The 26,758-nt window shown below is 37.0% G+C and overlaps 1 protein-coding gene across 5 annotated transcripts in view; it reads right to left on the bottom strand.

Annotated features, from left to right (window-relative positions):
- Window positions 1–26,758, bottom strand: part of LOC127795788 (probable cyclic nucleotide-gated ion channel 20, chloroplastic) — a 61,565-nt gene that overhangs the window by 2,957 nt on the left and 31,850 nt on the right. For 3 of the 5 annotated variants that reach the window (XM_052327684.1, XM_052327685.1, XM_052327688.1), the window contains 7 exons: window positions 15,386–15,634; window positions 8,158–8,409; window positions 4,462–4,607; window positions 3,106–3,183; window positions 2,062–2,191; window positions 1,271–1,517; window positions 51–213 (listed from right to left, as the gene is read on the bottom strand). In XM_052327684.1, the coding sequence (XP_052183644.1) occupies window positions 51–213; window positions 1,271–1,517; window positions 2,062–2,191; window positions 3,106–3,183; window positions 4,462–4,607; window positions 8,158–8,409; window positions 15,386–15,634 (1,265 nt within the window). The remainder of the gene's footprint in view (window positions 1–50; window positions 214–1,270; window positions 1,518–2,061; window positions 2,192–3,105; window positions 3,184–4,461; window positions 4,608–8,157; window positions 8,410–15,385; window positions 15,635–26,758) is intronic. The other 2 variants (XM_052327686.1, XM_052327687.1) reach the window with 2 other exon arrangements.

A 26,758-nucleotide genomic window follows, 5' to 3' on the forward strand; every position in this document is an offset into this window, starting at 1 on the left:
GCTCTATTAACCATAAGCTTTTTCATAAGTTTCAATTCTATATTACTCACCTTATTGCTCCTTGAACACGTGGGTTTCTCAAGAATCTAGTGAAAAGACTGGTGACTTCTTCAAGATCAGTAGCTCGCAGTGTGAATGCTTCTACATTTGTAAAGCATCTCACCATTCTATTGCTTAGCAGTCTATGTCCTGGTACCCGGACTTTTTTTCCATCTGCAGATAATTTTTTGAAACAGATATATTCTTAACACTCCTGTTGCTTTAGTAGGTAAGAAAAGAAAAGAAAAGAAAAGAAAAGAAAAGAAGAAGAGTTTGTCAAATTCAAGAACGTTTATAAGTTACCAACAAGAAAATTGAAACCTTATCATGCACATTCAAGCCTCTCAACAATGATCAAATGTCAAGCCATGGAGCATATTGATTTAACCTACTAAAAAGAAGTTTTGCTACAAGACTCATTTTTGTTTGTAAGTTCAACATTTAGGAACTCAACCTTTGTATTGGAAATGTGGATACGACATTCATTCTGAAGTTGAGAAAATTGTGGTTACCACTAATGTTCAACTAAAAGTGTAGAAGTTTCTTTACTGCTCAACTAAGCCAGGCCAGCAGCAATACCAAGTGGTGAAAGATCTTAGTGACTGGATTAAAATTGTTGGAAGAAATATCAATCTCAACTTGATAGACCCGAACTTAGAGTAGAAAAAAGATGAGGAAAAATATATGCTAAGAAGGCTTATATGCTGTTATAAGAGGGAAACCCAGATTTAAGGTATAAGTAGTTTCATTGTCGTCTTTCATGTTTTCTTTGCTAAGTTCTCTTAAGGTTTATATTTTTTTTTTTTTTTTATCCATAGAGAGAATTCTAAAGTAGAATTTTGTTTTTGGCATCTTTCGACTTTAATATTTTTTGGACCTAACCCAATATTTAAATAGTTGCACGTGTTTGGATCAGTTATAAGTTGAGGGTAAAATAATAATATAAAAAATAAAGTTAACTTTTTATCTAACAACTTAAACTTTTAGATGAAATGTTGCTTAACAATTTAAGAAAAACTATCATCCACTCAACTTCAGTATTTTAGAAAACAAAGACACTAGTAGTATTGACAAGCCCAAACCATACGTGGACTTCAAGATGCAAAATAGAAGGCATTGTTGAAGGACCTAGGTTCAAGCATTGCAACCCAAATGATAAGACAACAAACACTCAGTTTCATTCATGAAACAAGACAAGTGAATACAGGTATTTACAAAATTATAGTTTTACCTTTATTGATAGAAGAATGCTCAAGGCACCATGTCAGAAGTTCTTCACCACAAACATCCCCTTCAGACAGGGGAAGTATGATACCACCTTCTCCAATGCTCTCCATTTTTCCCCGAACAATAAAAACCATCTTCTCAATAAGACCACCACAGTACAAAATTTTGCTTCCTTTGATATATGTTCTTTGTCTTAGCCTCTCACAAATGGCATCTAAGATAGGTTCATCCATCAGGGCAAAAATACGGACCTGGAAATCACATTTGAATGTCCTTATAGAACTGGGAATGTTTATATGATGGATAAAGAGAACAACAATGCAATTTGTCATCTTCTGGTTGGAAACAATTAATTGGTTCAAGCATGTACTCAGAGATACCATTAAGTATGGATAGATCCATGTTACTTTACAAAAAACAATTGTAGGTAAGGGTCCACCAAGCCAAACAAGCACTATGTTTCAAAAACAAAAATTAAGAATATGCCTTCTATAAAAGTCATTATTAATTAATGATAGATGATTATTTTGTACAATGACATCAAAGCCGCCACAATGTAATGACAAATCTTCAATGGCTCATCTTGGGAAAGTCCACTAAAACTCAAAAGGTCTTAACACTCCAAAGCCGCGCCCCCCCCCCCCCCCCCCCCCCCCCCGGAAAAAAAAAAAAAAAGGAAAAAAAACCGCAGACTAAATAAATAAAAAAAGCACAAACATAATCAATACCATACTAAAACCACATATAACTAATGATGCCATGACAATCAGACAGCACTTAAACTTTGAAACTCACCTTTTTGACAAATTTGAAGAGATGCCGTCGTATTTCTCGTTGAAGGTTCTCAGGAAGATTTTCAAGTAGCATTTCTTCATTTACCCCTCTGGTGGCAGCCCAATTATACCTTTCTGATTGACGAACTTGCCTGTACATTATAGAATGTCAATTTTTTAATTAGCTTCCCTTCCACCTAGATACCTGTATAATAATAATCAATATACAATGTGACTGATCATGCAATATAAGGCAAATTGAAGAAGTTTGATTCCTTAATGAATTGTGTTTTTCCTTTGTTTTCTTTTTCTTTTTGACTGATCTTTCTTAATTTGATTTTACCAATAAGGCTCCATACTTGGATAAAGTTTGATGATACCATAGTTAATTTGCGAGTGAGATTCAGTTAGCATGTTCCTGGATTTTCATGTTCAATGGCCCTAGAACTGTGGTTTACCCACCTCCCTAAGTGGGGGGTTTGTGATAGTCTTTACACGTTCATTCTCTGAAAAGGCCTTTCTTCTCACTCTAAGGGAAACTGATTACATGCTCTCCACATGGTGAACAATGCAATATAAAACATGAAAGTTAATACAAAAAAACCTGCACCCCTGATATAGAGTTTTCAGGACTACAGATAATTGCATCACATGAACCAGGAAAAAAAAAAAACCACCTCAGCTTTCTTCCAGAAGAAAGCTTTATGCACAATCTACTTAGTACCTCAACTTGGGTGCAAAAGTTAAAGAGGGAGCAGCAATTTAATCAAGCTTATAAATGAATACTCAATGTTCAACTAAAATCATTCAGTTAACCAGCCTATGCATCCTTCAAAGATAGTAATAATTTTCGACGCCCACCAGGTTCTACTCAGTAACAATGTACTAGAAGTGTAGTTTTTCAGGATCCAGCTAAAGATTGGGATCTCCACCTAGAGAATTTATTAAGATCTTGTAAGTGACTTTCAAGTTGGCTTGCTTGAATTACCTGTGACAATAACATCTCACCCATGTAAAAGAACCAGAGCAACAAGAAAAAAGATAAAAACGAGGGAACTGGTAATACCTTCTTAGTTCTTCGGGCAACCGCCGATGCCTCATCCACTGCTCAACATCACGACACCTGAGGGACATCTCTAGCCGCCTGACAAGAATAGCAGTTGATGTAAGCAGTAAATTGTTGGGTACAGCTATTCACTTATTTTAAACTGAAGGAACATCTATTACCACATTCACACTTCTGAGCATGAACTTATTGCAAATGCAATGAACAATGTATTAAACTCCTAAGAGCTATTATTATTAAATCTTGGGCAATCTGGGCGAACATAAAGGTCAAATTCATTCCATTGATACCTTGCAACACTGCTGTAAAGTTGGTTAGCTAAGTAGTCTAAGCCTTAGTCCGACAGGGTTTCCCCTCATGTAGAGCTGCAGGTTCAATTTTTGTCTTGTGCACTGTCATGCACTGAGAGCTTTGAATTCACTCACACATAAGTAGCATTGCAGTAAAACTATGGCGCCCACCCATCTGACATTCCCTTCCTCCAGGTTCCTTAGTAGAGTGGAGGCTGCTGTATCATGCCTAAGAAGTCATTCATTTTGATTGTAATTTTCCTTTTGCCCAATTTGTGTATGCTTGAAAATTATAAATAGAAAAAATTGGAGACAGTTATCTTTTTAAATAATAATAAAAGAATTAATTTGATTTTAGGATTCTTTACAAAATAATATCTCTACATATATATTATTTTCACAAATTGCCAACTCCACTTAGTGGGATTAAGGCTTGTGATTGTTTTGTTGTATAAATTATGCTTACAAACTGTTGAATTCTTGACCACCATCTGATCTAAAAGCTTAAACTATTAGATAGAAGGTTAATTTTATCTTTTATACTATTATTTTACTCTTCGCATACCCCCTCAAGTGTGGCCAAGCTTCACTAATGAGGTCCAACCACTTGCAACAATTTTAAATATTGGGTTGGTAGTGAAGTTTGAACTCAAGACCTATGCCTGATTTGATACCCTATTGAATTGCTAACCATCATTTAATCTAAAAGGTTAAACTGTTAAATAGAAGGTTAACTTCATCTTTTATACTATCATTGTACTCTTAACACAAACTAATGTCTCACCATACATTACAAGTACTAATTCAGAAAGATTGCTAGAAAACTTAGTAACCATATTGCGATATAAGCAGAGGCTGGTGTCTATTTGCAGTTCTTCCTTTTTGTTTTTTCCCTCTCTCTTTGTTTCTTGTAATCTATTCATTCTTTTACAAGCCTAAAGGTAATTTTATAGAAAAATTACCTATTAGCCTCTTGGTTCATTCCTTTCTTTATGCGAATAGGTAACTCTTTCATTTAATCTATATAATTGATGCATGTTTTTGACTGTCATAGTAAGAAGTATACCTGCGTCCAAGAGCCTGTAGAAAGTTTTGCATGTTCCCAATTAGAAAAGCAAATAGCAACAGGCCCAGGCCAATGATGGCCATAGTGAAAAGGACTTCCCAAACAAAATAGCTCGGCGTTTGATTACCAGCCAGTGTACTGATTTGCTTTTAAAATCCAAGACGAAAAAAGGCATAAAAAAACAAGTTTTTTAGGTGTCAGAATGATACTAGTACATACAAGGAATCAGGCAGCTTAATTATTTTAGTGAAGTAATACGTTAGAAATTATCCTTCTTATCCAATAAATTGGGGTACAACAAAATCCATAAGCTGACTAAAGCAAAAGGTAGAGATATGCTAGAACAGTACTAAAAAGTTGCTTGTAAGTAAAGAAAAAATGCACGAAGTTACTTTTAAGTTTGGGAATTCTGCCAGAATGAGGTATTCAAGGAAATATGATCTCGTACAGAATGCAATATTAACCTCTTCAAAATTTCAAAGAAATTTGTGAAATTTTAAGCCCTCTTCCATACTTGGATTTTTTGTTGTGTACTGATGGTTTGAAATAGGTATGTTAGGCAGTTATCATATACAAACCACTGAAGATCAACTATATTGAATGTAAAATGATTACTTGGAAATTAAAAGAGGCATATTAATGAGAATGTAACAAACATAAACCACAATAGGTAAAAACTTTTAAGGCCAATCTAGCAATTAACCCAATAAAGCACAATTGACAAACAGTTAATAGATATTCAATTACAACCATAGCTCAACTTGAATTTACAACCCTTCAGCTAATGTAAATTTTGCTCAGCTCATAATGTACTGTTTTCCCATGTACTATATTCATGATTCTCTCTCACTGTCTCAAAATCCACTTATAAGAGATCAAATCACTCTGCCTAAATCCATGAAATGACCATCATGGAAACTCCACCAAGACTTAACCTTCACCTGAGAAGATATATAATGCTAAGGATGACTATTTGAAACCTACTTCTGCATATAGGGAATTCTGACACATAATTATCAGAGACCACAATCTCTTTTTGTACCTTGACCAAATCTCAAATTGTTATCTTTCCATGGTTATCAAAAATATGAAATACTGCTAAGTGCAATTCTAGTGGTAACCTCTCAACTAAGATTGCAAGCGAACTCTTCAAGTTGTACTTTGTACGATTGCTTTCACTTTAGCCAACCACCCCAAAACTGTTCAGAACTCTTCTAGTTATACTTTCTACAATTAAACTCCTCAAAACTGTTCCAAGCCATCTAGCAATAGCCACTGGACATGGATGCTGTAGCACTCTCTTAAAACTTTTCTAGCAGTTGCTATTGTTTGGTTCTATAATATTGGTGCCAGAGTGCCCTTGTGCCTTATAGTAGAATGTTGCCAAATTTGGAATAGTGCAACAACAACAATCACATTGCTTAATCCACTAGGTAGGGTTGACTACATGAATTCTAGACCTCTAGCCATCTCTATTCATGGTCATATCCTATATAAGATCATTATATCCTATGTCATGTTTAAGGGTAATTTTCCACTAAGTGTTCTTTACTACAAACTCTTGAAAGAAAAAGATGCAAACAACCAATCCTAAAGGATTGAGGAGATGATTCGTGAATAAGATGAAAGGAATAAGAGGAGGATAACTCTCCCGAGTTATCCTCAAGCTGATCTATATATGTGTATTTGTAAATTTAGTTTTATTTTATCTTGTTATCTTGTACTAGAATTTAGGAGTTTATCTAATAGCTAAAGTTTAGGAGATAAGTTTGTATCAAACTAGGAGTCTTGTATATTTAATCCTAGCTGCTAATGGAGAAGAGTACGATAGTTTTTCATTGTTCTATCGGATTTCTTCATGGTATCAGAGCTTGGTTTCGAGTTTCTGTAGCTACTAGATATTTAGAGTTCTAATTGTAAGAGAACTCTTTAACTTGCGCCATGGCTGATGATCCAACAGCCAGTACATGGACTTCTAATCCTCTTCCAACAAAGAGCAGTCCAGTCTCTGCAACCTCGTCACATTCTTCCTCAGCCTTCGATGGACCTTCCCTCCAGATTACTTTACACAAGCTGAATGGAACCAACTTCCGAGAGTGGTCCCAATCAGTTATGCTTGTGATTAAAGGAAAAGGGAAGGTAGGCTTTTTACTTCTTACAAATTTCCCCCTTTTTTGTTTCTTCAGATATGGAGGTCACTAAACAGAAACCTACAAAAGAGGGGCAACCCCTTTACAAGAGGGAAGAGAAAAAAACAAAAGCTAAGCATCTATGTATCTACCAGCAAAAACAACTCATCTAAAAATTACAAAATGAGTATAAATAAAACAAGATGTTCTCTCAACTAAAGAAACTGAGAAACAAGAATAGCTCCCTTCATAGTTCATATAATAAAATCAACTCTCTAGACCTTCAAAGGCTCTCCTATTCAGCACATGCATGCCTATTGGAGTTAATTTTTCTTTTTTAACTCCATCAACTAGTAATGTTTTCCTCCAACAGTGGACAACATTGATTCAGATAACACATCCTTCCCACTTTCAAAGAAGTTTAATAATAATAGTGACACATGGAATCTGTCTCTACTCTCTAGTCAACGCTAGCACATAGCCAGTTATATTTAAAAAATACAAAGCAGATCATTTTCAACTGTGAAGCTCAAGAACAGTTATTTTCCTACTAGATTTAATGTTGTAAAATAATAATATAAGAAGATAAAGTTAACTTCTATCTACCAGCTTCAACTTTTAGATGGAATGGCAGTTAAGAATTTAACACTTTCAATTGAGCATAAGACAACTTCAAAGAAAACTTTCATTGAAGAATTTACCTCATGTGAGAGTTAATTTTTCTATTAAAACTGAGTAGGAAGCAATATACCCTAAGTTTGTTATGAACCTGACAAACAGGAAGACTTTTTACATTGAGAACTAATTTTCTATTAATTGTGTGGAAACAGCCTCTTTGCAAAGCAAGGGTAAGACTATATACAAAAATGACCCTCTTAGACCAGCTCAAAACGGGGAGCCTTGTGCATATGGGACACCCTTTTGATTGTGTCAGAAAGCTTGATATCCATTGTCGAGCCCCTTTCCAACAGCTTAAGCTTTTGAAACAAATGGCAACTTTACATAGAATCAAAGGTTCTAGGTTCAAGATTTGTTCCTCATCATTCATATCTGTGCAAAATTATTTTGTGTGGCTAGAACACCTTTCTTTTACTCCTTCCATGTGCAAAAACGTGGTTGCACATGTTTTTGAGACAAGTGTTGACTTAGAAAATGGAGGATTATTTTTCAAAGTATAGGAAGAAAAATATCATTGGCCTATAAATTTGTCAATATCCAACAAGTTCTAGACAACATCTTGAATTTTATCCCTCCAAAATTTTGTACTGAATTAGGTCAGCATTCAGTATCTGCTAAAAAATGTATACTCCAAGACAACACAAGCATTGAAAACGATTTTCTGTAAGAAACATTACAGGGTATGCTTCCTAATTAACAGTGAGTGAAGGAATTTTTTAAAGCTCCTGAAGTTGAAGCTGCATCTCTTTCCATGAATATTGCCTACTAAGAACCCTTCAGATGTACTTTCTGCTTAACAAGCATGATTGATCACCCTTGATAAGTAGTCTTACAACAGTAATTGATCAAATATGATAATGAAATTGGAAAGGGAGATGTAGACATATACCTGAAAGCCCCAGAACAATGAATAAATATATCTGGTCATGATACTATTTTCTGTGGTGAGATTAACAGCTTGCTGATAGATTCCATAGGAGAAACCTCCTTCACTGAAACAATCAGTTGCATTTTCATTGTTCCTCCATTCATGCCATGATTCATCTGAGCTAAAGTTTCTCCCATGGCCGCAATCGATGAATTTCTTACACATATCCATGTGAGAGTCATGACAGGCAACTCGAAGACATTGGTTTACTCTCTATTCAAGAAAAGTTAGAAAGCAAGAAGCACGGTTAGAACTTGAACTTTGCAACAGTAAGAGTTTGTTAATCCTTTATGATAAAATATATTCTCCTTATTTATCTTGTATTTTATCTATCTTGTACTTTATCTTTATCATATTTCTTTCTTGATTAGGTTTATTTATATTTTTCTTTGTTGTAATCTAGTCCTATAAAATAGGAATGTAATGTCTAAAATCTAGGAGAATTCTTAGAAAACTCTTGTATAAATATTTTTCATTCGTATCAATAAAATATACGGGAATACCGCTTCCCTTTCTCCTTTTTCTACATGGTATCAAACCCTCGTTAATAGGCTGATACAGTAAACCTTAGTGCCTTCATTGCACAACTTCAAGTGCCTTCATTGCACTGTCATTGTGCACGTCGAAACGCTTCTGTCCGGCCACCGCCACCACTATTGGGTTTGTCGTCATCAAATCGGCTGACCACTGGAGAACCATCGCCATTGAAGTCCACATGTGCCCCCACGCGCTGCCGTTAGTTCGCTTCTGACTCCACATGCTTGTGCGTGAAGGAGCGTCCACAGCCCTTTCGCCTCCGATTGCTCCAAATCTGCTCTCCAACGTCTTTCTAGCCCATCCTTGGTGTCAAAATCTTTCGTTGTTGGGTGATTCTTCCTTCCATTACTATCTCAAACTGTCGATTCCGTTGCTATCTCATTTTTCTTCTCTGCTCCACCTGAGTCTTCACCATGACAGACACTTCACTTCTAAGACAAAGAACGATGCTTCATCTGACATGCCAATGGAGAACGGTGCTTCATCTGACATTCCAATGGAGAGTTTGTCTAACAGTGACCTTCCAGGGTTACATCAGTCTTATAGGCTTGATGGAAGGAACTACTTACAATGGGTGCAGCTTGTGCAGACTTTCTTGAAAGGAAGAGGAAAGATGGCACATCTAATTGAGCCTAGTCCAGATGCTAAAGACCCTAATTTTGCTGCATGGAAAGTAGAGGATTCCTTGATAATGTCTTGGTTGTGGGGCTCAATGCACCCTGAGGTAAGTAAAAATTGCATGTTCTACTGCAAAGTGTACTTATTCTAAAGTGCAAGATGCCTCAGTTATTTTTTATATCAAGATGAAAATAAGTGGTACTAAACAGGGTTCTCTAACTATCACCGAGTACTATAATAAAATGAATGGATATTAGCTTGAGTTGGATCATTATCAAGATGAAATGTAGTGAAGATGCAGCCACCATAATTGCAATATTTGAAAGAGATAAGGTAGTTGAATTTTTAGCAGGCCTTAATGCTGATTTTGATCAAGCAAGGGTCCAGGTCCTAGGGAAAGACAAAATTCCTTCTTTAAATGAAGTCTTTGCCATTGTTCGTAGTGAGAAGTATAGGAGAATAGCTATGCTAAATGAGACTTCTCTTGAGGGATCTGCAATGGCAACTAACAAGAAAGATGCTTCTCGGTTTAGGTCACAACAAGGTGGGAATGTTTTCAATCCTAAAGCTCAAAATAAAGATGGTTTATGGTGTTCTTTTTGTAAGAAACCCAAGCATACCAGGGAGACTTGTTTTAGACTCCACAGGAAATAAGCGATACTGAATAAGGTAGGAGGGATGAAAAATCTTCATAATTTTCAGGCCCGACAGCAAGTTCAAGCCTATCAAGCTGCCAAAGAGGAAGAGACTGCATTGGAGAAGATAGATTCAGTTATAGCCGATTCATCTATCATGACCGAACAACTTAATGCTGAAGAAATCAGCAAGCTTAAAAGCTTCCTAAAGACTATTCAAGGTGGTTCTTGTTCCATGGCCCAAACAAGTATTTGCTTGAATTCTGAATCTAGTATTGCCTCACATACTATTAGGAATAATCTATGGATTTTGGATTCGGGGGCTATTGATCATATGACCTTTGATATAAATGTCTTCAATTCCTATACCCCACTAAGTAGCTCCAAAAAGATAACGGTGGCCAATGATAGTACGATTCCTATAGCTGGACATGGTGGCCTATGCAGCATGTTCTTCATGTCCCAAATCTTTCTAGCAACTTGATTTCTGTTCATAAGCTAACCAAGGATCTAAATTGTTGTGTTGTCTTTTTCCCAAACAAATGTGAATTTCAGGCACTGGACATGGGGAAGAAGATTGGAGTTGGTGAGGAATGGAATGGGTTGTATTTTCTGAAGACATGCAGTGCTGATCTTAAGGGGGAGAAACCTTCAGCTTACTCTTCTCAGTCAGATTCAACTTCTTCGATTCCTATTCAGCCAGCTGTTTCGATCCATGATTTTTGGCTTCAACATTGTTGTTTAGGGCACCCTGCCATTAGTACTATGCAGTCTATGTTTCTAACTGTGCTTAGAAATTTGGACATTTCTAATCTTCATTGTGATGTGTGTGAACGTTCTAAACATCATAGAGTTTCATATCCTATGAGTAACAATTTATCCTCTCTTCCATTTACTTTGATTCATTCGGATGAGTGGAGACCATCTAAAATTCCTAATTGTTCTGGGGTTAGGTGGTTTATTACCTTTATTGATGATTGTATAAGAACAACTTGGGTTTATCTCTTAAAGAATAAGGCCGCTATTAGTTCTATCTTGCCTATTTTCTATAAGATGATCTCTACTCAATTTGGGTCTCAAATTAAAAAATTCCAAACTGATAATGCAAGAAACTACTTCAATCATCACTTGCATAACTTCTTTCAGCAAGAAGGTATAATTCACGAGTCTTCATGTGTTGATACTCCTTAACAAAAGGTGTAGCAGAAAGAAAAATGAGACATTTGCTCAATGTTATGAGAGCTCTCTTACTACATCATTCTATCCCTAAGTCTTTCTGGGGGGAGGCAGTTTTGATTGTTGCCTATCTAATTAACCGAATTCCTTCTACTCTTCTAAAACACTAAAGCCCAATTCAATGCTTGTCCTCCTATTTTCCAGCAGTGTTTTCTCATACTCCTCTTCCTTTGAGAGTCTTTGGTTGTGTTGCTTTTATCCATGTATCCAAACATCATAGGGATGAACTGGTCCTCAAGCCCTCAAATGTGTGTTTCTTGGTCATTTGCCCACTCAAAAAGGGTATAAGTGTTATCACCCTGCTACTAGAAAATTTTATGTGACCAAAGATGTTACATTTGTTGAAAATTAGTCATTCTTTGGTCCTCCTAGTGCTAATATTCAAGATACACATATATCTTGGGTTGATATAAATAATGATCTTCCCATTTTGGAAACCTCTCATGATTTGCAGATTTATGCTCCATCTAACTCTTCCTTAGATGAATAGAACTAGCCAGAACCTCCAGAAGAACAACTGCCATCCACTCCAATTCGATTCAAAGGATCTCCCTATGTATTTAAGAGGAGAACACAACAACAACAAGCCATTCCAAAACCTCTTCTAGCACCAGTTTCCTCTCCTAATCCAGGTAATGAAACCTCACGTTGTTGTCCCTCTGATTCTCAGCCCAATTTTGCCACATCTAATTCACTGCTTGCATCAATTACTAATGATCTTGATCTACCAATTGCCCTTCGCAAAGGGATCAGAAGCTGCACCCAACACCCTTTGGCCAATTATATGTCCTATCACCGCTTATCTCTAAATCATAAGACTTTTTTGACTTCCTTAGACACAATTCCTATTCCTAAGACAGTTAATGAGGCTTTCCAAGATCAGAATTGGGTTCAAGCAATGCAGGAGAAGATGAGGACATAAGAAAAAAATCAGACATGAGACATTGTCCCTAAGCCAAAGGGAGTCAAGCCCATGGGCTGCTGGTGGGTTTTTAACCTCAAATCTAATGCAGATGGGTCCCTAGAAAGGTATAAGGCAAGGCTAGTTGCTAAGGGATACACACAAACTTATGGTATTGATTATCTAGAAACTTTTGCTCCGGTAGCCAAAATGTCAACTATGCGTATCCTATTAGCCCTGGCAACACACTATGGTTGGAAGTTGTACCAATTTGATGTAAAAAATGCCTTTTTGCATGGAGATTTAAAGGAAGAGGTGTTCATGGAACCCCTTCTTGGCTTTGATAAAGGGTTGTCCGAACAGGTATGTAAATTAAGGAAAGCTCTTTATGGCCTTAAATAGTCTCCTCGGGCCTGGTTTGATCGTTTTTCTAAAGCCATGAGGCATATGGGTTATTCTCAAAGTAGGGGTGATCACACTCTTTTCTTTAAACATTCCTGTGGGGGAAGGGTAACTGCTCTTTTGGTTTATGTGGATGATATTATTGTCACTAAAAATGACTGTGAGGAGCAGGTACAACTTAAGGATAATCTGTCCAAGATTTTTGAAATTAAAGATCTTGGCATTTTTAAGTATTTTTTGGGTATAGAGGTAGCTTATTCTAAAGCAGGTATCTTCTTATCCCAAAGAAAATATATTATTGATCTATTGCATGAGACAGGTTTGCTAGGTGGCAAAGGTGCAAGTACTCTGGTGGAATTTAATGTTAAACTATGTGATCAAGGTCAACTGGTGGATAAAGGGAGATATCAACAATTGGTCGACAGACTAATCTACTTATCTCACACCAAACCAAATATTGCTTTTGCAGTAAGTTTGGTTAGTCAGTTCATGCATTGTCCTACAAAAGATCATATGCAAGTTGTACGGCGAATTCTGTGCTATTTAAAGACAACTCCAGGTAAAAGAATTTTATTTAAAGCTGGGACATATTTGGATATCACACGATACACTGATGTAAACTATGGAGGGTCTTTGGTTGATAGACGCTCTACCATAGGTTATTGTGTCTTCTTAGGTGGAAATTTGGTTTCTTGAAGGAGTAAAAAGCAAGGGCTAGTAGCGCGATCAAGTGCTGAAGCCGAATTTTGGGCACTAGCAATGGGCCTATGTGAGTTGCTGTGATTGCGAATTATTTTGGAAGATTTGAGGATTTTCAACCATGGGCCAATCAAATTGTGCTGTGATAATAAGTCAGCTATAAGTATAGCACATAATCCTATGCAACATGATTGCACCAAATATGTGGAGATAGATAAACATTTTATTAAGGAAAAATTGGAAGCTGGATTGATTTGCATTCTGTATGTGTCTTCGGAAGAACAACTGGCTGATTGTTTGACCAAAGGGCTGCCTCCTAAACGGTTTGAAGACTTGGTGTGCAAGCTAGGGATGGTTGATATCCATTCCCCAGCTTGAGGGGGAGTTATAAAATATATTCTCCTTATTTATCTTGTATTTTATCTATCTTGTACTTTATCTTTATCTTATTTCTTTCTTGATTAGGTTAATTTGTATTTTTTTTTGTTGTAATCTAGTCCTATAAAATAGGAATGTAATCTCTAAAATCTAGGAGAATTCTTAAGAAACTCTTATATAAATATTTTTCATTCGTATCAATAAAATATACGGGAATACCGCTTCCCTTTCTCCTTTTTCTACACTTTACTTTTTCACCTGCTTTTGACAGCTTATTTCTTTACATACTGTTTACTTTAAAAAAAAAAAAAAATAGTTTGTCAAACTTTTTCCAAATCAGGACTGGAAACAAGTTAAATTCAGAAAGAGGATACATATGTAACAAAGTAAGACAATCAAGTATAAAGTGGATACACAGAACCGGGGGTGTGGGGAGCTAAAGTACATTCCAAGACATATAAGAGCAATGTCCATGAAATTGCATTGCTTTAATGTCAAAGACAGGACTTCAAGAAAAAAGATTTGATAAATATGGCCATGAAAAATTTGCTGTTAGCAAGATGAAAACCAAACATATTACAAAACATGTGGAGTCCTTAGTTCGTGGAAATAAAGTCATTCCCATGAAACACATGAACAAAACGGTCAAATGCTACATGGATTATTCTCCAGCTTCTTTAACCACTTGATGATTTCTTTTATGTTCTTTTACGGGAGGAGGTGTGACTCAAGTCTTGAGTATATTACTTGGTTTAAGAAGTTTAAAAATTAAATTTTAGCTAGCACTTTTAGGTAAGAGCCTGTTATGTTTCAAGATTAGGGCTTATCTAGGACCACTATTATGTGGGTGCAGGTCAAGATGATAAGTTTGAGGCTGACCATAGAGTCAAAATAATGGGATATAAGATTTTCACCTTCAAATGCTAGGGTACAATGTGATGGTTGTTAGTTTACTCCTCTAACTCTTCGAATACCCTACAGTTGCATTACTTTTTAATAACCCTAGTTGTGTAACCATTTGGTATAATCACCACATCCACACATCAAACTTTTCAAGAAATAAACAGCCACAAGGATTAAACGAGCTGCAAGAGCAATTTGATGATTGAAGGTAGAAAGCTCTATTAGCAAGCTGATGCAAATCAGTTGCTTAAATTAAACTTGTGCACTCGAATCAAGCAACGGCTACATTCTAGTGAATTTTCATTACTGATTTTCATATATAAGACAAATATATATCTAATATTCACCCACATATTAGCAGTTTCATTACTGATTTTCATGATCATATATAAGGCTTGCTCCCTCCATTATCAAGTTTTAAGTAGTGCTAAAATGAGAATAGGTTACAATTAGGGCATGAAGTTGATTCTTCTAATTGTGACCATCTAATTGGGCATTCCTAGGGGATCATAGTTGAGATGATCACTCAGTTTTAAAAGCTGGAAAAATGATTCGTTCAGAAATGCACATATGTTATACACTCATAGTTTGCTTCAATTTATAAACATAACAAAAGTACAAAAGAAAATAAATAAGAACGACAAACCATTTCCAATCTGCAAAGAAAATCATGAAAGTTAAGAATTCTACAGAGTTTATTCATCAGATACAGGTTTGCCTGTCTAAGATAAGTAGAGTGAAGAAGCAAATTTGAGAAGCTATCATAACTATTGAGTGAACAACTGTGGATGGAGTTGCATACTGACTCAGTGCATAAGTTATAACCTTTTAGAACGAAAAGAAGCATCAACAACTTTCAGAGATAAAATGAGTTCCACACCTGCAAGCCAAAGAGGTACCAGCATGACCCCACAACATGGCCAGACAACACAAAGGTGAGAAGATTTATAACAAAATTTGCCCATGCTGACTCAAATATGAAGCCACTTGGAGACTGTCCAACAAGCAAAGGTAGGAACCTATACAACCTTGGAAGATACTGAACAAGGAAAGATAAACGCAAAAGATTCTTAGCATAATTTGCCCCAGATGATCCGATAGAGTTTGGTAGGATCAATAATATCACTACCTGCACAATGACAAAACTATGTAATTGCAACTGTACTAAAAATCAGATAAAGCTCCTAGCTGTTAGCATCTAGCAATGCACAAATATTGATAGAAGGGTGAACGAACCAAATTATATATTTCTGGGAAACCAAAATTTTTAGTAGGAAGTTTCTTCAGAGTTCAGACATATAATTTATGAACATGATTAATCACCTTATTTTCACACATGTAGTTCAAACGGAAGCTAAGAGACTTCGTGTGCCAATAAGAAAATAGAAATTTTGGATAAGTTGAGAAAATGATAATGCCAACTCCCAGGGATCCTTAACATAATTAGGAAGATCAACTATTTTCCCAGAACACATCTGTGTCCCCCTTCATATGTAAACATTACCAATAGCCTCATTGATCCAAGAGAATCATAACGTGGTACCATGAACTAATTAAATCTCAAATAAATTTGCCTGTTCTGCTTCAGAATACTCTGAGTTATAAGTAGCACAGATAGGAAAAAGGCTTCCAAAAGCAGAAGAAATTTCATTGCTAAAGATTGGTAAACAGTCCCAGAAATTCATGATGGCCACAAAGCCAATGCACTTCAAAATTGAAAAAAGTTTTCCACCAATTCAAGCCAGCAGTTAATGGTTAACATCCACTTTCTCCCCTTTTCTTTTCAGAAACCAATAGACTTCATCTTTGAGTATTCTTCAATTGGAAGGGAATATAATCCATACCCAAGGGAGGTACTCATGGACATTGATCAGTTTTGAAGGCATCAACATCATTCAGCTCTCATTTTGTAATACTAGCCTTCAGCTGTAGTGTCAATGTTTGACAAACTCCTGGAGGCTTTCAACAAAAGTCCTCCTATCCCTCAACCAAAAGCAACTTGTTTGTGTTGGCGGACAGCTACTTCTTTCCTATTGGTTCTTCTTACCTACATGCTCCTATTTGTTCTTCTTTCCTAATTTAGTGCACACTGATATTATGCAAGATTAGTGTGATTGATTTCCTTACGTGCTCTTTCCTTATTTGCTTGATTGCTTTGTTCAATTGTATATTCTTTTCCTTTTTTATATATTTCCTAATGTAATCTAGATATCATCTAATTAGAAAAATTCCTAATTAGACTTAGGAATGTTGCCTATTATGATAGGCGTGTATGTGTCTATATCGGCTGTTGCTTTAGCCTTAATGAATAAGATTGGAGATTATTTTTTCATCCTTTTGACATGGTATCAGAGCTGGGTTCGATCTCCTAGCATTTGAAACCAAAACCCGTGCCCTAACCTGTCTTCTATTGATCCAATCTCCTTCATTTAACTTGAGTCATGTCTGAAACCCTAGAGTCCGGAAGTTCTAGCAAGACTTTTGCTACAAACGGTACCAATGGAGGGACTATATTCAGTGGCGAGTTGCAGAATGTTCAAACTGTCTACCAGTTAAATGGGAAGAATTATCTCAAGTGGTCACAGCTAATCAAGACTTTTCTGAAAGGCAAGGGGAAGATCGGCCAGTTGCTTGGAATATAGTCCCTTCATACGCTTTTGGGGACAATGAAGACTCCCTTATGATGTCTTGACTCTGGAACTCAATGATTCCAGAGATCAGTGACACAGTTATATTCCTTTCCACGGCCAAGGAAATATGGGATGCTATGAAGATGACATATTCTAAGGTAAATGATGCCCAAATCTATAAAATTAGGACTAAGGTAACAGCCGCTAAACAAGGTACCCAATCTATAACCGAGTATGCAAGTATTTTGCAAACCTTGTGGCAAGAATTGGATTACTATCAGTGTATCCAAATGAAGTGTAGTGAGGATGCTGCTATCCAAAAGAAGTTTATAGAAAATGAGAGGACCTATGATTTCCTTGCAGGCCTCAATGTAGAATATGATGCTGTTAGGGTTTAAATACTTGGAAAATCTGAGTTGCTATCATTAAATGAAGCCATTTCAATAGTCTGAGCAGAAGAAGGTAGAAGAGGAGTGATGCTAGAACCAAACTCTATGGAAAGTTCAGCACTGCTGACTTTGAAGGGGCTTGGTAAGGAGAGAGGGGTTCGAGAAGAAAGGAGGCCCTTAGATCCAATGAAACCATCTACCAAAAACAACTTATGGTGCTCCTTCTGCAAGAAGCCCAGACACACAGTGGACAAGTGCTGGACGCTTCATGGCAAGCCAGCTAGAGGAGGATAGCCTGGAGGAAAGTCCAAAAGCCAAGTTTTTACAGCCAGCATCCATCAGAGTGAGGAAGAGAAAGCCTCTGAACAAGCTGATTCAATGGGGCTGAATCAAGAGGAAACTGAAAAATTAAGAAACTTGCTGGGATCTCTTGAAAAAATCCTAGGGACAGGTAGTTCAAATTTATCTTTCACAAGTATTACTTCCAACTCATTTAACTTTCATGCTTCAGATTTATTTCTTAACAAAACTTGGATTCTTGATTCTAGTGCTACACACCACATGACACCCTTACCAACCAATTTTTTGTCCTACAAACCCTGTCCTAGTACCAGAAAAATTGTTCTTGCTGATGGATCTTTAACAGTAGTGGTTGGACAAGGGGATATATTGATCAATCCCTACCTAATCTTGAGAGATGTCTTACATGTTCCTAAGTTGCTCACCAATTTAATTTTGTAGAAATGTAGGAAATGGGGACAATGGATCCGTACTTTATGGGATCCTACAAATTGAGGAAACAAGTATCCATGTTTCATGGGTTACATGTATCCATGTTTTATGGTTCTTCTTTCTATCTTTTGGTGTGTATATAAGATGTTGTATGTAGATTAGATAGGGTGTGGAGATATCATTGTATTCCATATTGTTTTGGTTTGTTATATGGTATCAGAGCCACCCACAGCCGCGATTGATCTGCCATCGTTCTAACAGACGAACTCGCCACTGCTGTCAAGCGCCAAGAGTGGAGAAGACAAGGGGTCACCTGTTGTCAATTCTAGAAGCTACGTTCATCTCCAGTTTCCGTCACAGCAAGCCTTTGCCATCAACAGCCAAGACCTACCCACCGTCGCCTCCCAGTCGCGCACCACCACCATCACTGTCGCTGGCATTTGATCGCCCACCCCCTTGGAGCACAGCCGCCGTTGAGCCTCCACGAGTCGCCACATGCTACTCCCTCCCAGTCGCACCATCACGCTGTTGTTTGCCATAGGCCTTTTACGGCCATCGTTTGCTCCTAAAACCACCGCCATCGATGTCGTCGACCAAGGATCGGCCTACCCTCGAAGTTCGACCACCATTACTGCTGCCATCATATCTAACCACCGCCACTGTTTGTTGCTCCGATCTCTCTCTCCGGTACTCCAATCACGACAACGTTACCACCGTTGGACTCGTCTCACTCAGCCCATTCAGATCTCGGTGGTTTCACTGCCGACTGTTGCTGCCTGTCGCCGTCCAACTTGGTTGGTTCTCCAGTGACTGCTGGTGGGATTTCTCCATTATTGCTGTCCACGTTTCAAGCAAATCCATATCCTTGCCAGACCTGGGTCAGATCTAACCCACCTAGTTACGACCTGCTTCAAATTTGGTCAACCAGAGTTGACTCATTAGGCCAAATCCAACTACCAGATCCGCCAGACAGATCCAGCAAACCAAGCTAACTCAAATTAAAAGGCAAAGGATGACTGGATCTGCAATGTGTAGTCACTTACTAGTCAATAGATCATCGATCCCTACCGCCACCATATCAGACGTTCCCTCCACATATGGTTCCTTCAACAAAGAGCAGTTCAATTGACTCTTGACATTGTTACTGTCCAATTCGTTATCTGGTACACCTAATGGTTCTTTGGTACATTCAGGTAGAATAGAACTACTTTAGCCCTGTTAATTTTCTTTAAATATGCTCCATAGATCATTGATTCAGGGCCATCTGATCACATGACTAGTTTGCCCAATCTTTTCAATTCATATACTCCTTGTTCAGGTAGTGAGAAAGTAAGGATAGCAGATGACAGTTTTTCTTATATTGCTGGCAAATGCCTCATTAAAATCTCTGAAAGTATTGATCTTCAATTAGTACTTCATGTTCCTAAACTTACTTGTAATCTTTTGTCTGTCAGTAAACTCTAAAAGATTCTAACTGCCGCATTACCTTCTTTGATTCTTATTGCCTATTTCAGAATCAAAACTCGAGGAAGACAATTGGCAATGCTAGAGAAATAAACGGAATTTACTACTTCAATGAGGATTTCTTCGATAATAGAAAAGCTCACGGATTAAGTGGTAACAGTTCAATCTCTGTTTCTGATCCAATAATGCAATGACATCTCAGGCTAGGCCATCCTAGTTTTCCTTATTTAAGACACTTATTTCCTGAATTGTTTAAAGGAGTGGATTGTTCTAAGTTTCAATGTGAAAACTGTCATTTGTCTAAAGATCATCGTGTTAATTTCGTTCCCAAACCTTACTGTTCTTCAAAACCATTTTATTTAATCCACAGTGATGTTTGGGGACCCTCAAAAGTTACCACTTTATCTGGTAAAAGATGGTTTATAACTTTTATCGATGATCATACTAGACTATGTTGGATTTACTTGTTTAATAAGAAATCCGACATAGCAAGTGTTTTTAAAGATTTCTTTTACATAATCGAAGCCCAATTTCAAACAAAAATTTGTATTCTTTGGTCTGATAATGGAACAGAATACTTCAATGAATGTTTAGGGGTTTTTTTTTTTAAAGAAAATGGTATTTTACATCAATCAACATGTCATGAAACTCCTCAGTAGAATGGCATAGCTGAACGAAAAAATAGACATTTACTTGAGGTAACTAGGGCTATCATGTTTTCTATGAATGTCCCAAAATACCTATGGGGAGATGCTGTTTTAATTGCTTGCTATCTAATTAATAGGATGCCTACTCGAGTCTTAAACTTTGAGACACCTCTAAATTCCTTAAAAAAGACTTTTCCTATGTGCCGGTTATACTCTGAGCTACCTTTAAACATTTTTTGATGCACTTGTTTTGTTTACATTCCACAAAATTTTCGATCCAAATTAGATCCAACGGCTGAAAAATGTGTTTTTGTTGGTTATGCTCCAAAAAAAAAAGGGTACAAATGCTTTAATCACAAAAAAAATTCACATAAGCATGGATGTTTCTTTCATGGAGAATCAACCCTATTTTACCAAAAATTATCTTCAGGGGGAGAATATTGTAGAAGAAGATAATTTTTTGAAAATTTCTGAATCTCTTTCAAATATGTTTGATATGATTGACACTCCACTCCACTCTGATAAGCGATCTAAGGAAACTGGTGTTCAAAACAATAAAGAACAAGATACATCTAGCTCATAGGTGCCAAGCATAATGGAGTTGAAACTAAGGGGAGAATTACTTCAAACGGATCAAAGCTATACGAAACCTGAGCTTCAGTTTTATTTCAAAAGAAAATCTCAAAGAAATGCTATTGATCCAAATATCCTTCCAGTAACTGAGCAATTGGCATCTTCGAATGATGGTCCTTATTCCACTCAGGGTAATTCTAAACTTATCCCTTTAAATTCTTCCTCAGTTGATTTGTTTGATCTTGATGTCCCCATTGCCACTAGAAAAGGAGTAAGATCTTGTACTAAACATCCTATTGCCAAATACTTGTCCTATCAAAAACTGTCCAATAGTCACAAGGCATTTCTTTTAAATATTTATAACTTGCATGTATCAAGAACAATTCAAGATGCTCTAGGTGATTTGAATTGGAATTTAGCCATAAAAGGAGGAGATGAATGCTCTTAAAAAGAACGGGACTTGGGAGATTGTGGAGCTACCGAGAGGCAAGACAACTGTAAGCTGTAAATCAGTCTTCATTGTAAAATGTAAGGCAGATGGAAGCATAGAGAGGTATAAGGCAAGACTTGTTGCCAAGGGGTTCACCCAAACATATGGCATCGATTATCAAGAGACCTTTGCTCCAATGGCAAGGATAAACTCTATTCGAGTCCTTTTCTTTCTCGTGGTGGCTCAAGATTAGCCTCTACACCAACTCAATGTAAAAAATGCCTTCCTAAATGGCGATTTGGAGGAAGAAGTGTATATGGACCTCCCACTTGGATTTGAGAAGAGCTTTGGTACCAACAAGATATGCAGCCTAAAAAAATCCTTGTAAGGTCTGAAACAGTCTCCAAGAGCGTGGTACGAAAGGTTTGGAAATGAAGTAAGAAGCTATGGTTATACTCAGAGCCAAGCGGACCGCACAATGTTCTTCAAGCATTCTAGCGACGGTAAGAAATCTATTTTAATTGTCTATGTGGAAGATATAATAATGACTGGTGATGACAAGGAAGAAATTGAAGAACTTAAGAGGAAACTAGCATATGAGTATGAAACCAAGGACTTGGGACCCCTAAAGTACTTCCTTGGGATAGAGTTTGCAAGATCTAAGGAGGGAATCTTTGTCAACCAATGTAAGTATATCCTGGATTTACTCACTGATACAGGAATGCTAGGGTGTAAGATAGCTGAAACTCTCATTGAATCTAATTTGAAGCTATAACTTGTCGAAGCCAAAGATGTGGTAGAAATGGAGAAATATCAAAGGCTTGTAGGCAAACTCATCTATCTGTCCCACACTCGACCTAATATAACATTTGCAATAAGTGTAGTAAATCAATTTATGCACTCACTAGGTTCACAACATTTTGAAGCTGTCTACAGAATTCTAAGGTACCTAAAGAGAACTCCTGGAAAAGGTTTACTCTTCAGAAAACATGGGCATCTTCACATAGAGGCTTATACAGACGCAAACTGGGCAAACAGTGTTACTGATAGAAGATCTACATTAGGATACTGCACCTTTGTGGGAGGTAATCTCGTCACTTGGAGGAGCAAGAAACAAAACGTGGTGGCCAAAAGTAGTGTTGAAGTTGAATTTCGTTTAGTTGCCCACGGGATTTGTGAGGTCATGTGTGGATAAAGAGACTTCTAAAGGAGTTAAGGGTCTCCACTCCCTTACCAACTAAGGTTTACTATGATAATAAAGCTGCAATTTCCATTGCCCATAATCCAGTACTCCATGATAGGACAAAGCATGTAGAGGTGGATAAGCACTTTATTACGGAGAAAATTGATAATGGGATAATTTGTATGCCCTACATTCCAATAGTTGATCACATCGCCAATGTTCTTACAAAGGGGTTACACAAAAGTCAATTTGAAAAAATTAGTGAGCAAGCTTGCCATGGAAGATATCTTCAAGCTAGCTTGAGGGGGAGTGTAAAAATGTAGGAAATGGGGAAAATGGATCCATACTTTATGGGATCCCACAAATTGAGGAAACATGTATCCATGTTTTATGGTTCTTCTTTTCTATCTTTTGGTGTGTATATAAGATGTTGTATGTAGATTAGATAGGGTGTGGAGATATCATTATATTCCATATTGTTTTGCTTTGTTATAAATTTACATTGAAAAACTAACCAAGGATACTAATTGTCGGGTTGTCTTTTACCACTTGTTTTGTGAATTTTAGGAAAAGGACTCGAGGAAGATGATTGGGCGTGCTAAGGTTGAGGATGGTCTTTATCATCTTGAAGACTATAGTGCACAACTTGGAAAAGGAAAGTTTTCTCCTGCATCTTTTTTAGTTAAACCTAATAAAGACCTAATTTGGCTTCATCTTCTCTGGTTAGGGCATCCTTCTTTTAGAATACTTCAGTTTATGTTTCTCTCTTTGTTCAAGGGATTTGATGTTGGAAATTTGAGATGTGATGTATGTGAACTTGCTAAATATAAAAGGACTTCATTCCCTCTTATTAATAAGAGAAGTTCCCTTCCTTTTAACCTTGTTCATTGTGATATATGGGGACCGTCTCCAATCCCTAATCTGTCCGAGGCTAGATGGTTTGTGTTATTTGTGGATTATTGTACAAGAGTAGTTTGGCTTTATCTTCTAAAAGCTAAATTTGAAATATGTTCCATTTTTCTCAATTTTTGCAACATGATTAAAACTCAATTTGGGGCTAAAATTAAGAGGGTTAGAACTGATAATGTTAAGGAATTCTTGACTCATACCCTTTCTCATTTCTTTCTTCAAAAGGGAATAATTCATGAATCTTCGTGTGTGTATACTCCTCAGCAAAATGGGGTTGCTAAGGGGAAAAATAGGCATATTCTTACTATCACAAGGGCATTGCTATTCCATAATAATGTTCCTAAACAATATTGGGGAGAAGCAGCCTTAACAACAACCTATCTAATTAATAGGCTGTCATCTAGAAATCTTGAATCAAATAGCCAAATTCAGCTTCTTTCTAAAGTTTTTCCAAATTTCGTGACTTCTAAGGGTCTTTGTCCTAGAGTGTTTGGATGTGTGAGTTTTGTTCACAATCACTCACCTACTCGAGGAAAGTTAGATCCTAGAGCCCTTAAGTGCATTTTTGTTGGATATTCCTCTACTCAAAAGGGCTATAAATGTTTCCATCCTCCATCTAAACGTTTTTTTATCTCAGTGGATGTAAGTTTTATGGAAGAAAAATCCTATTTTGGAGAGTCTTATTCTCAGGGGGAGACTAATTTCTTAGAAGAGGAAAATAGGGATTTGTCTCTCCCTATTTTTCCCTCTTCCTCAAATCATTCTCCTGTTCCCCTTCGGGATATTACTCACAGGTCACTAGAGAAGATACATGGAGAACAACATCAGTCTCCTCCTTGTCCATTAAAGGTTTATTCAAGAAGAAAGACTCCAAATACTCAACCTACACATGCTGAATCGCTGAAACCGAGTTCTGAATCATGGAATTCTAATGATGAACCAGCTCAACAAGTGCAACCTTCTAATGCAGCCATGACATATTCAAACTCGGGTATTAACTCTCAATCTAAAACTGAGTTTAATGACCTAGATATCCCTATTGCCTTTAGAAAAGGAACCCGGAATTGTACCAAGCATCCTCTCCATTTATTTATGACCTATTCTCATTTATCTCCTAAACATAAATCCTTCTTAACCAGCCTTGATGCCATACCTATTCCTAAGAATCTGTCTAAAGCTTTAAGTAGTGAGAACTGGAAGGATGCCATGAAAGTGGAGATGGTAGCTCTTGAGAAAAATCAGACCTAGGAGTTGGTGGATTTTCCAAACGGAAAGCGGTTGGTAGGATATAAATGGGTATTCACAGTTAAGTACAAATCTGATGGGTCTATAGAGAGGTATGAGGCTAGGTTGGTGGCTAAGAGGTATACTCAAACCTATGGGGTGGACTACTTAGAAACTTTTACCCCTGTAGCAAAAATGAATACTGTCAAGGTATTATTGTCCTTAGCAGCTCACTATGACTGGTCATCACATCAATTTGATGTAAAAAATGCCTTCCTACATCGGGAGTTAGAGGAAGAGAAATATATGGAGGTTCCCTCGGGGTTTGAGCTGCAAATAGAAGGGGAAAATGTTGTATGCAGATTGAAAAAGACCCTTTATAGGATGAAGCAATCACCTAGGGCTTGGTTTGGGAGATTTACCACGGTCATGCTCGGGTTAGGCTTCAAACAAAGTCAAGGTGACCACACCTTGTTTATCCATCATTCGGTTATAGGTATGATAACAATGCTTATTGTGTATGTTGATGACATTATTGTAACCAGAAACAACCAAGAAGGGATGGATCAGTTAAGAGTGTGTTTGGCAAAGGAGTTTGAAATCAAGGAGTTGGGAAAATTGAAGTACTTCTTAGGTGTAGAAGTAGCGAAATCTAAGGAGGGGATCTTTATTTCTCAACACAAATATGTACTTGATCTATTGAAAGAAACCAGTTTACTTGGAGGAAGGACTACTGATACTCCTATTGAAAAAAAACCCTAGGATTGGGGCTGATCTTGACACAGGTACAGTTGACAAGGGCTCTTATCAAAGGCTGATTGGGAGACTTATCTATTTGTCACATACAAGGTTGGACATTGCCAATTCATGCATGATCCTAGGGAGAGTCATCTAAAGATAGTACAAAGGATCCTTCACTACCTAAAGGGCACACTAGGGAAAGGAATTTTGTTTAAGAAGCAAGAAACCTTAACATTTGAAGCTTACACTGATGCAGACTATGCTGGGTCTCTTGTGGATAGAAGATCCACTTCTGATTACTGCACATTTTTAGGGGGGAATCTTATCATTTGGAGAAGTAAAAAACAAAATGTGATTGCAAGATCAAGCGTTGAGGCTGAGTTTAGAGCTATGGCTCTAGGTGTTTGTGAGCTATTGTGGTTAAAAATTGTGTTGAATGATCTGCAGGTTAAGTGGGCAATTCCTATGTGGCTTTATTGTGACAATAAGTTTGCCATCAGCATAACCCATAACCCGGTTCAACATGACCGGACCAAACATGTGGAAGTAGACCGACATTTCATCAAAGAAAAGCTTGAAAGTGGTATGATATGTAGTCCTTGTGTCCCTACAGGAGAACAATTAGCAAACATTTTGACCAAAAGATTATCAAGCCAAGTGTTTCACAAACTTTTGAGCAAGCTGGGAATGTATGACATGCATTCATTAGCTTGAGGGGGAGTGTTGGCGGACATCTACTTCTTTCCTATTGGTTCTTCTTACCTATATGTTCCTATTTGTTCTTCTTTCCTAATTTAGTGCACAATGATATTATGCAAGATCAGTGTGATTGATTTCCTTAGGTGCTCTTTCCTTATTTGCTTGATTGTTTTGTTCAATTGTATATTCTTTTCCTTTTGTATATATTTCCTAATGTAATCTAGATATCATCTAATTAGGAAAATTCCTAATTAGACTTAGGAATGTTGCCTATTATGATAGGCGTGTATGTGTATATATCAGTTGTTACTTTAGCCTTAATGAATAAGATTGGAGATTATTTTTTCATCCTTTTGACAACTTGTTATTCTTTCTTTTTTCTAGAAACAATTTAATTGTTAATGAGTTATTTATGCATTATTTTATGAAGACAACTATATACTTTGTACCACATAAATAAAGATAATGGAGCTAAGTAAAATCATCTCAATTCTTATGGTTCCATTCTTTAGCAACCCGCATTCCTCTCCTCTACTTTTTTCCTCTTTAATATTTTTGCTTTCTTTCCTTTTATTTTTATTTTGATGGAAAATTGACTCAATGTCAAGAAGATGAGTTATAGGGAACAACTC

Source organism: Diospyros lotus, chromosome 2 (assembly GCF_014633365.1).
Source record: "Diospyros lotus cultivar Yz01 chromosome 2, ASM1463336v1, whole genome shotgun sequence".
In the NCBI taxonomy this organism is placed as follows: Eukaryota; Viridiplantae; Streptophyta; class Magnoliopsida; order Ericales; family Ebenaceae; genus Diospyros; species Diospyros lotus.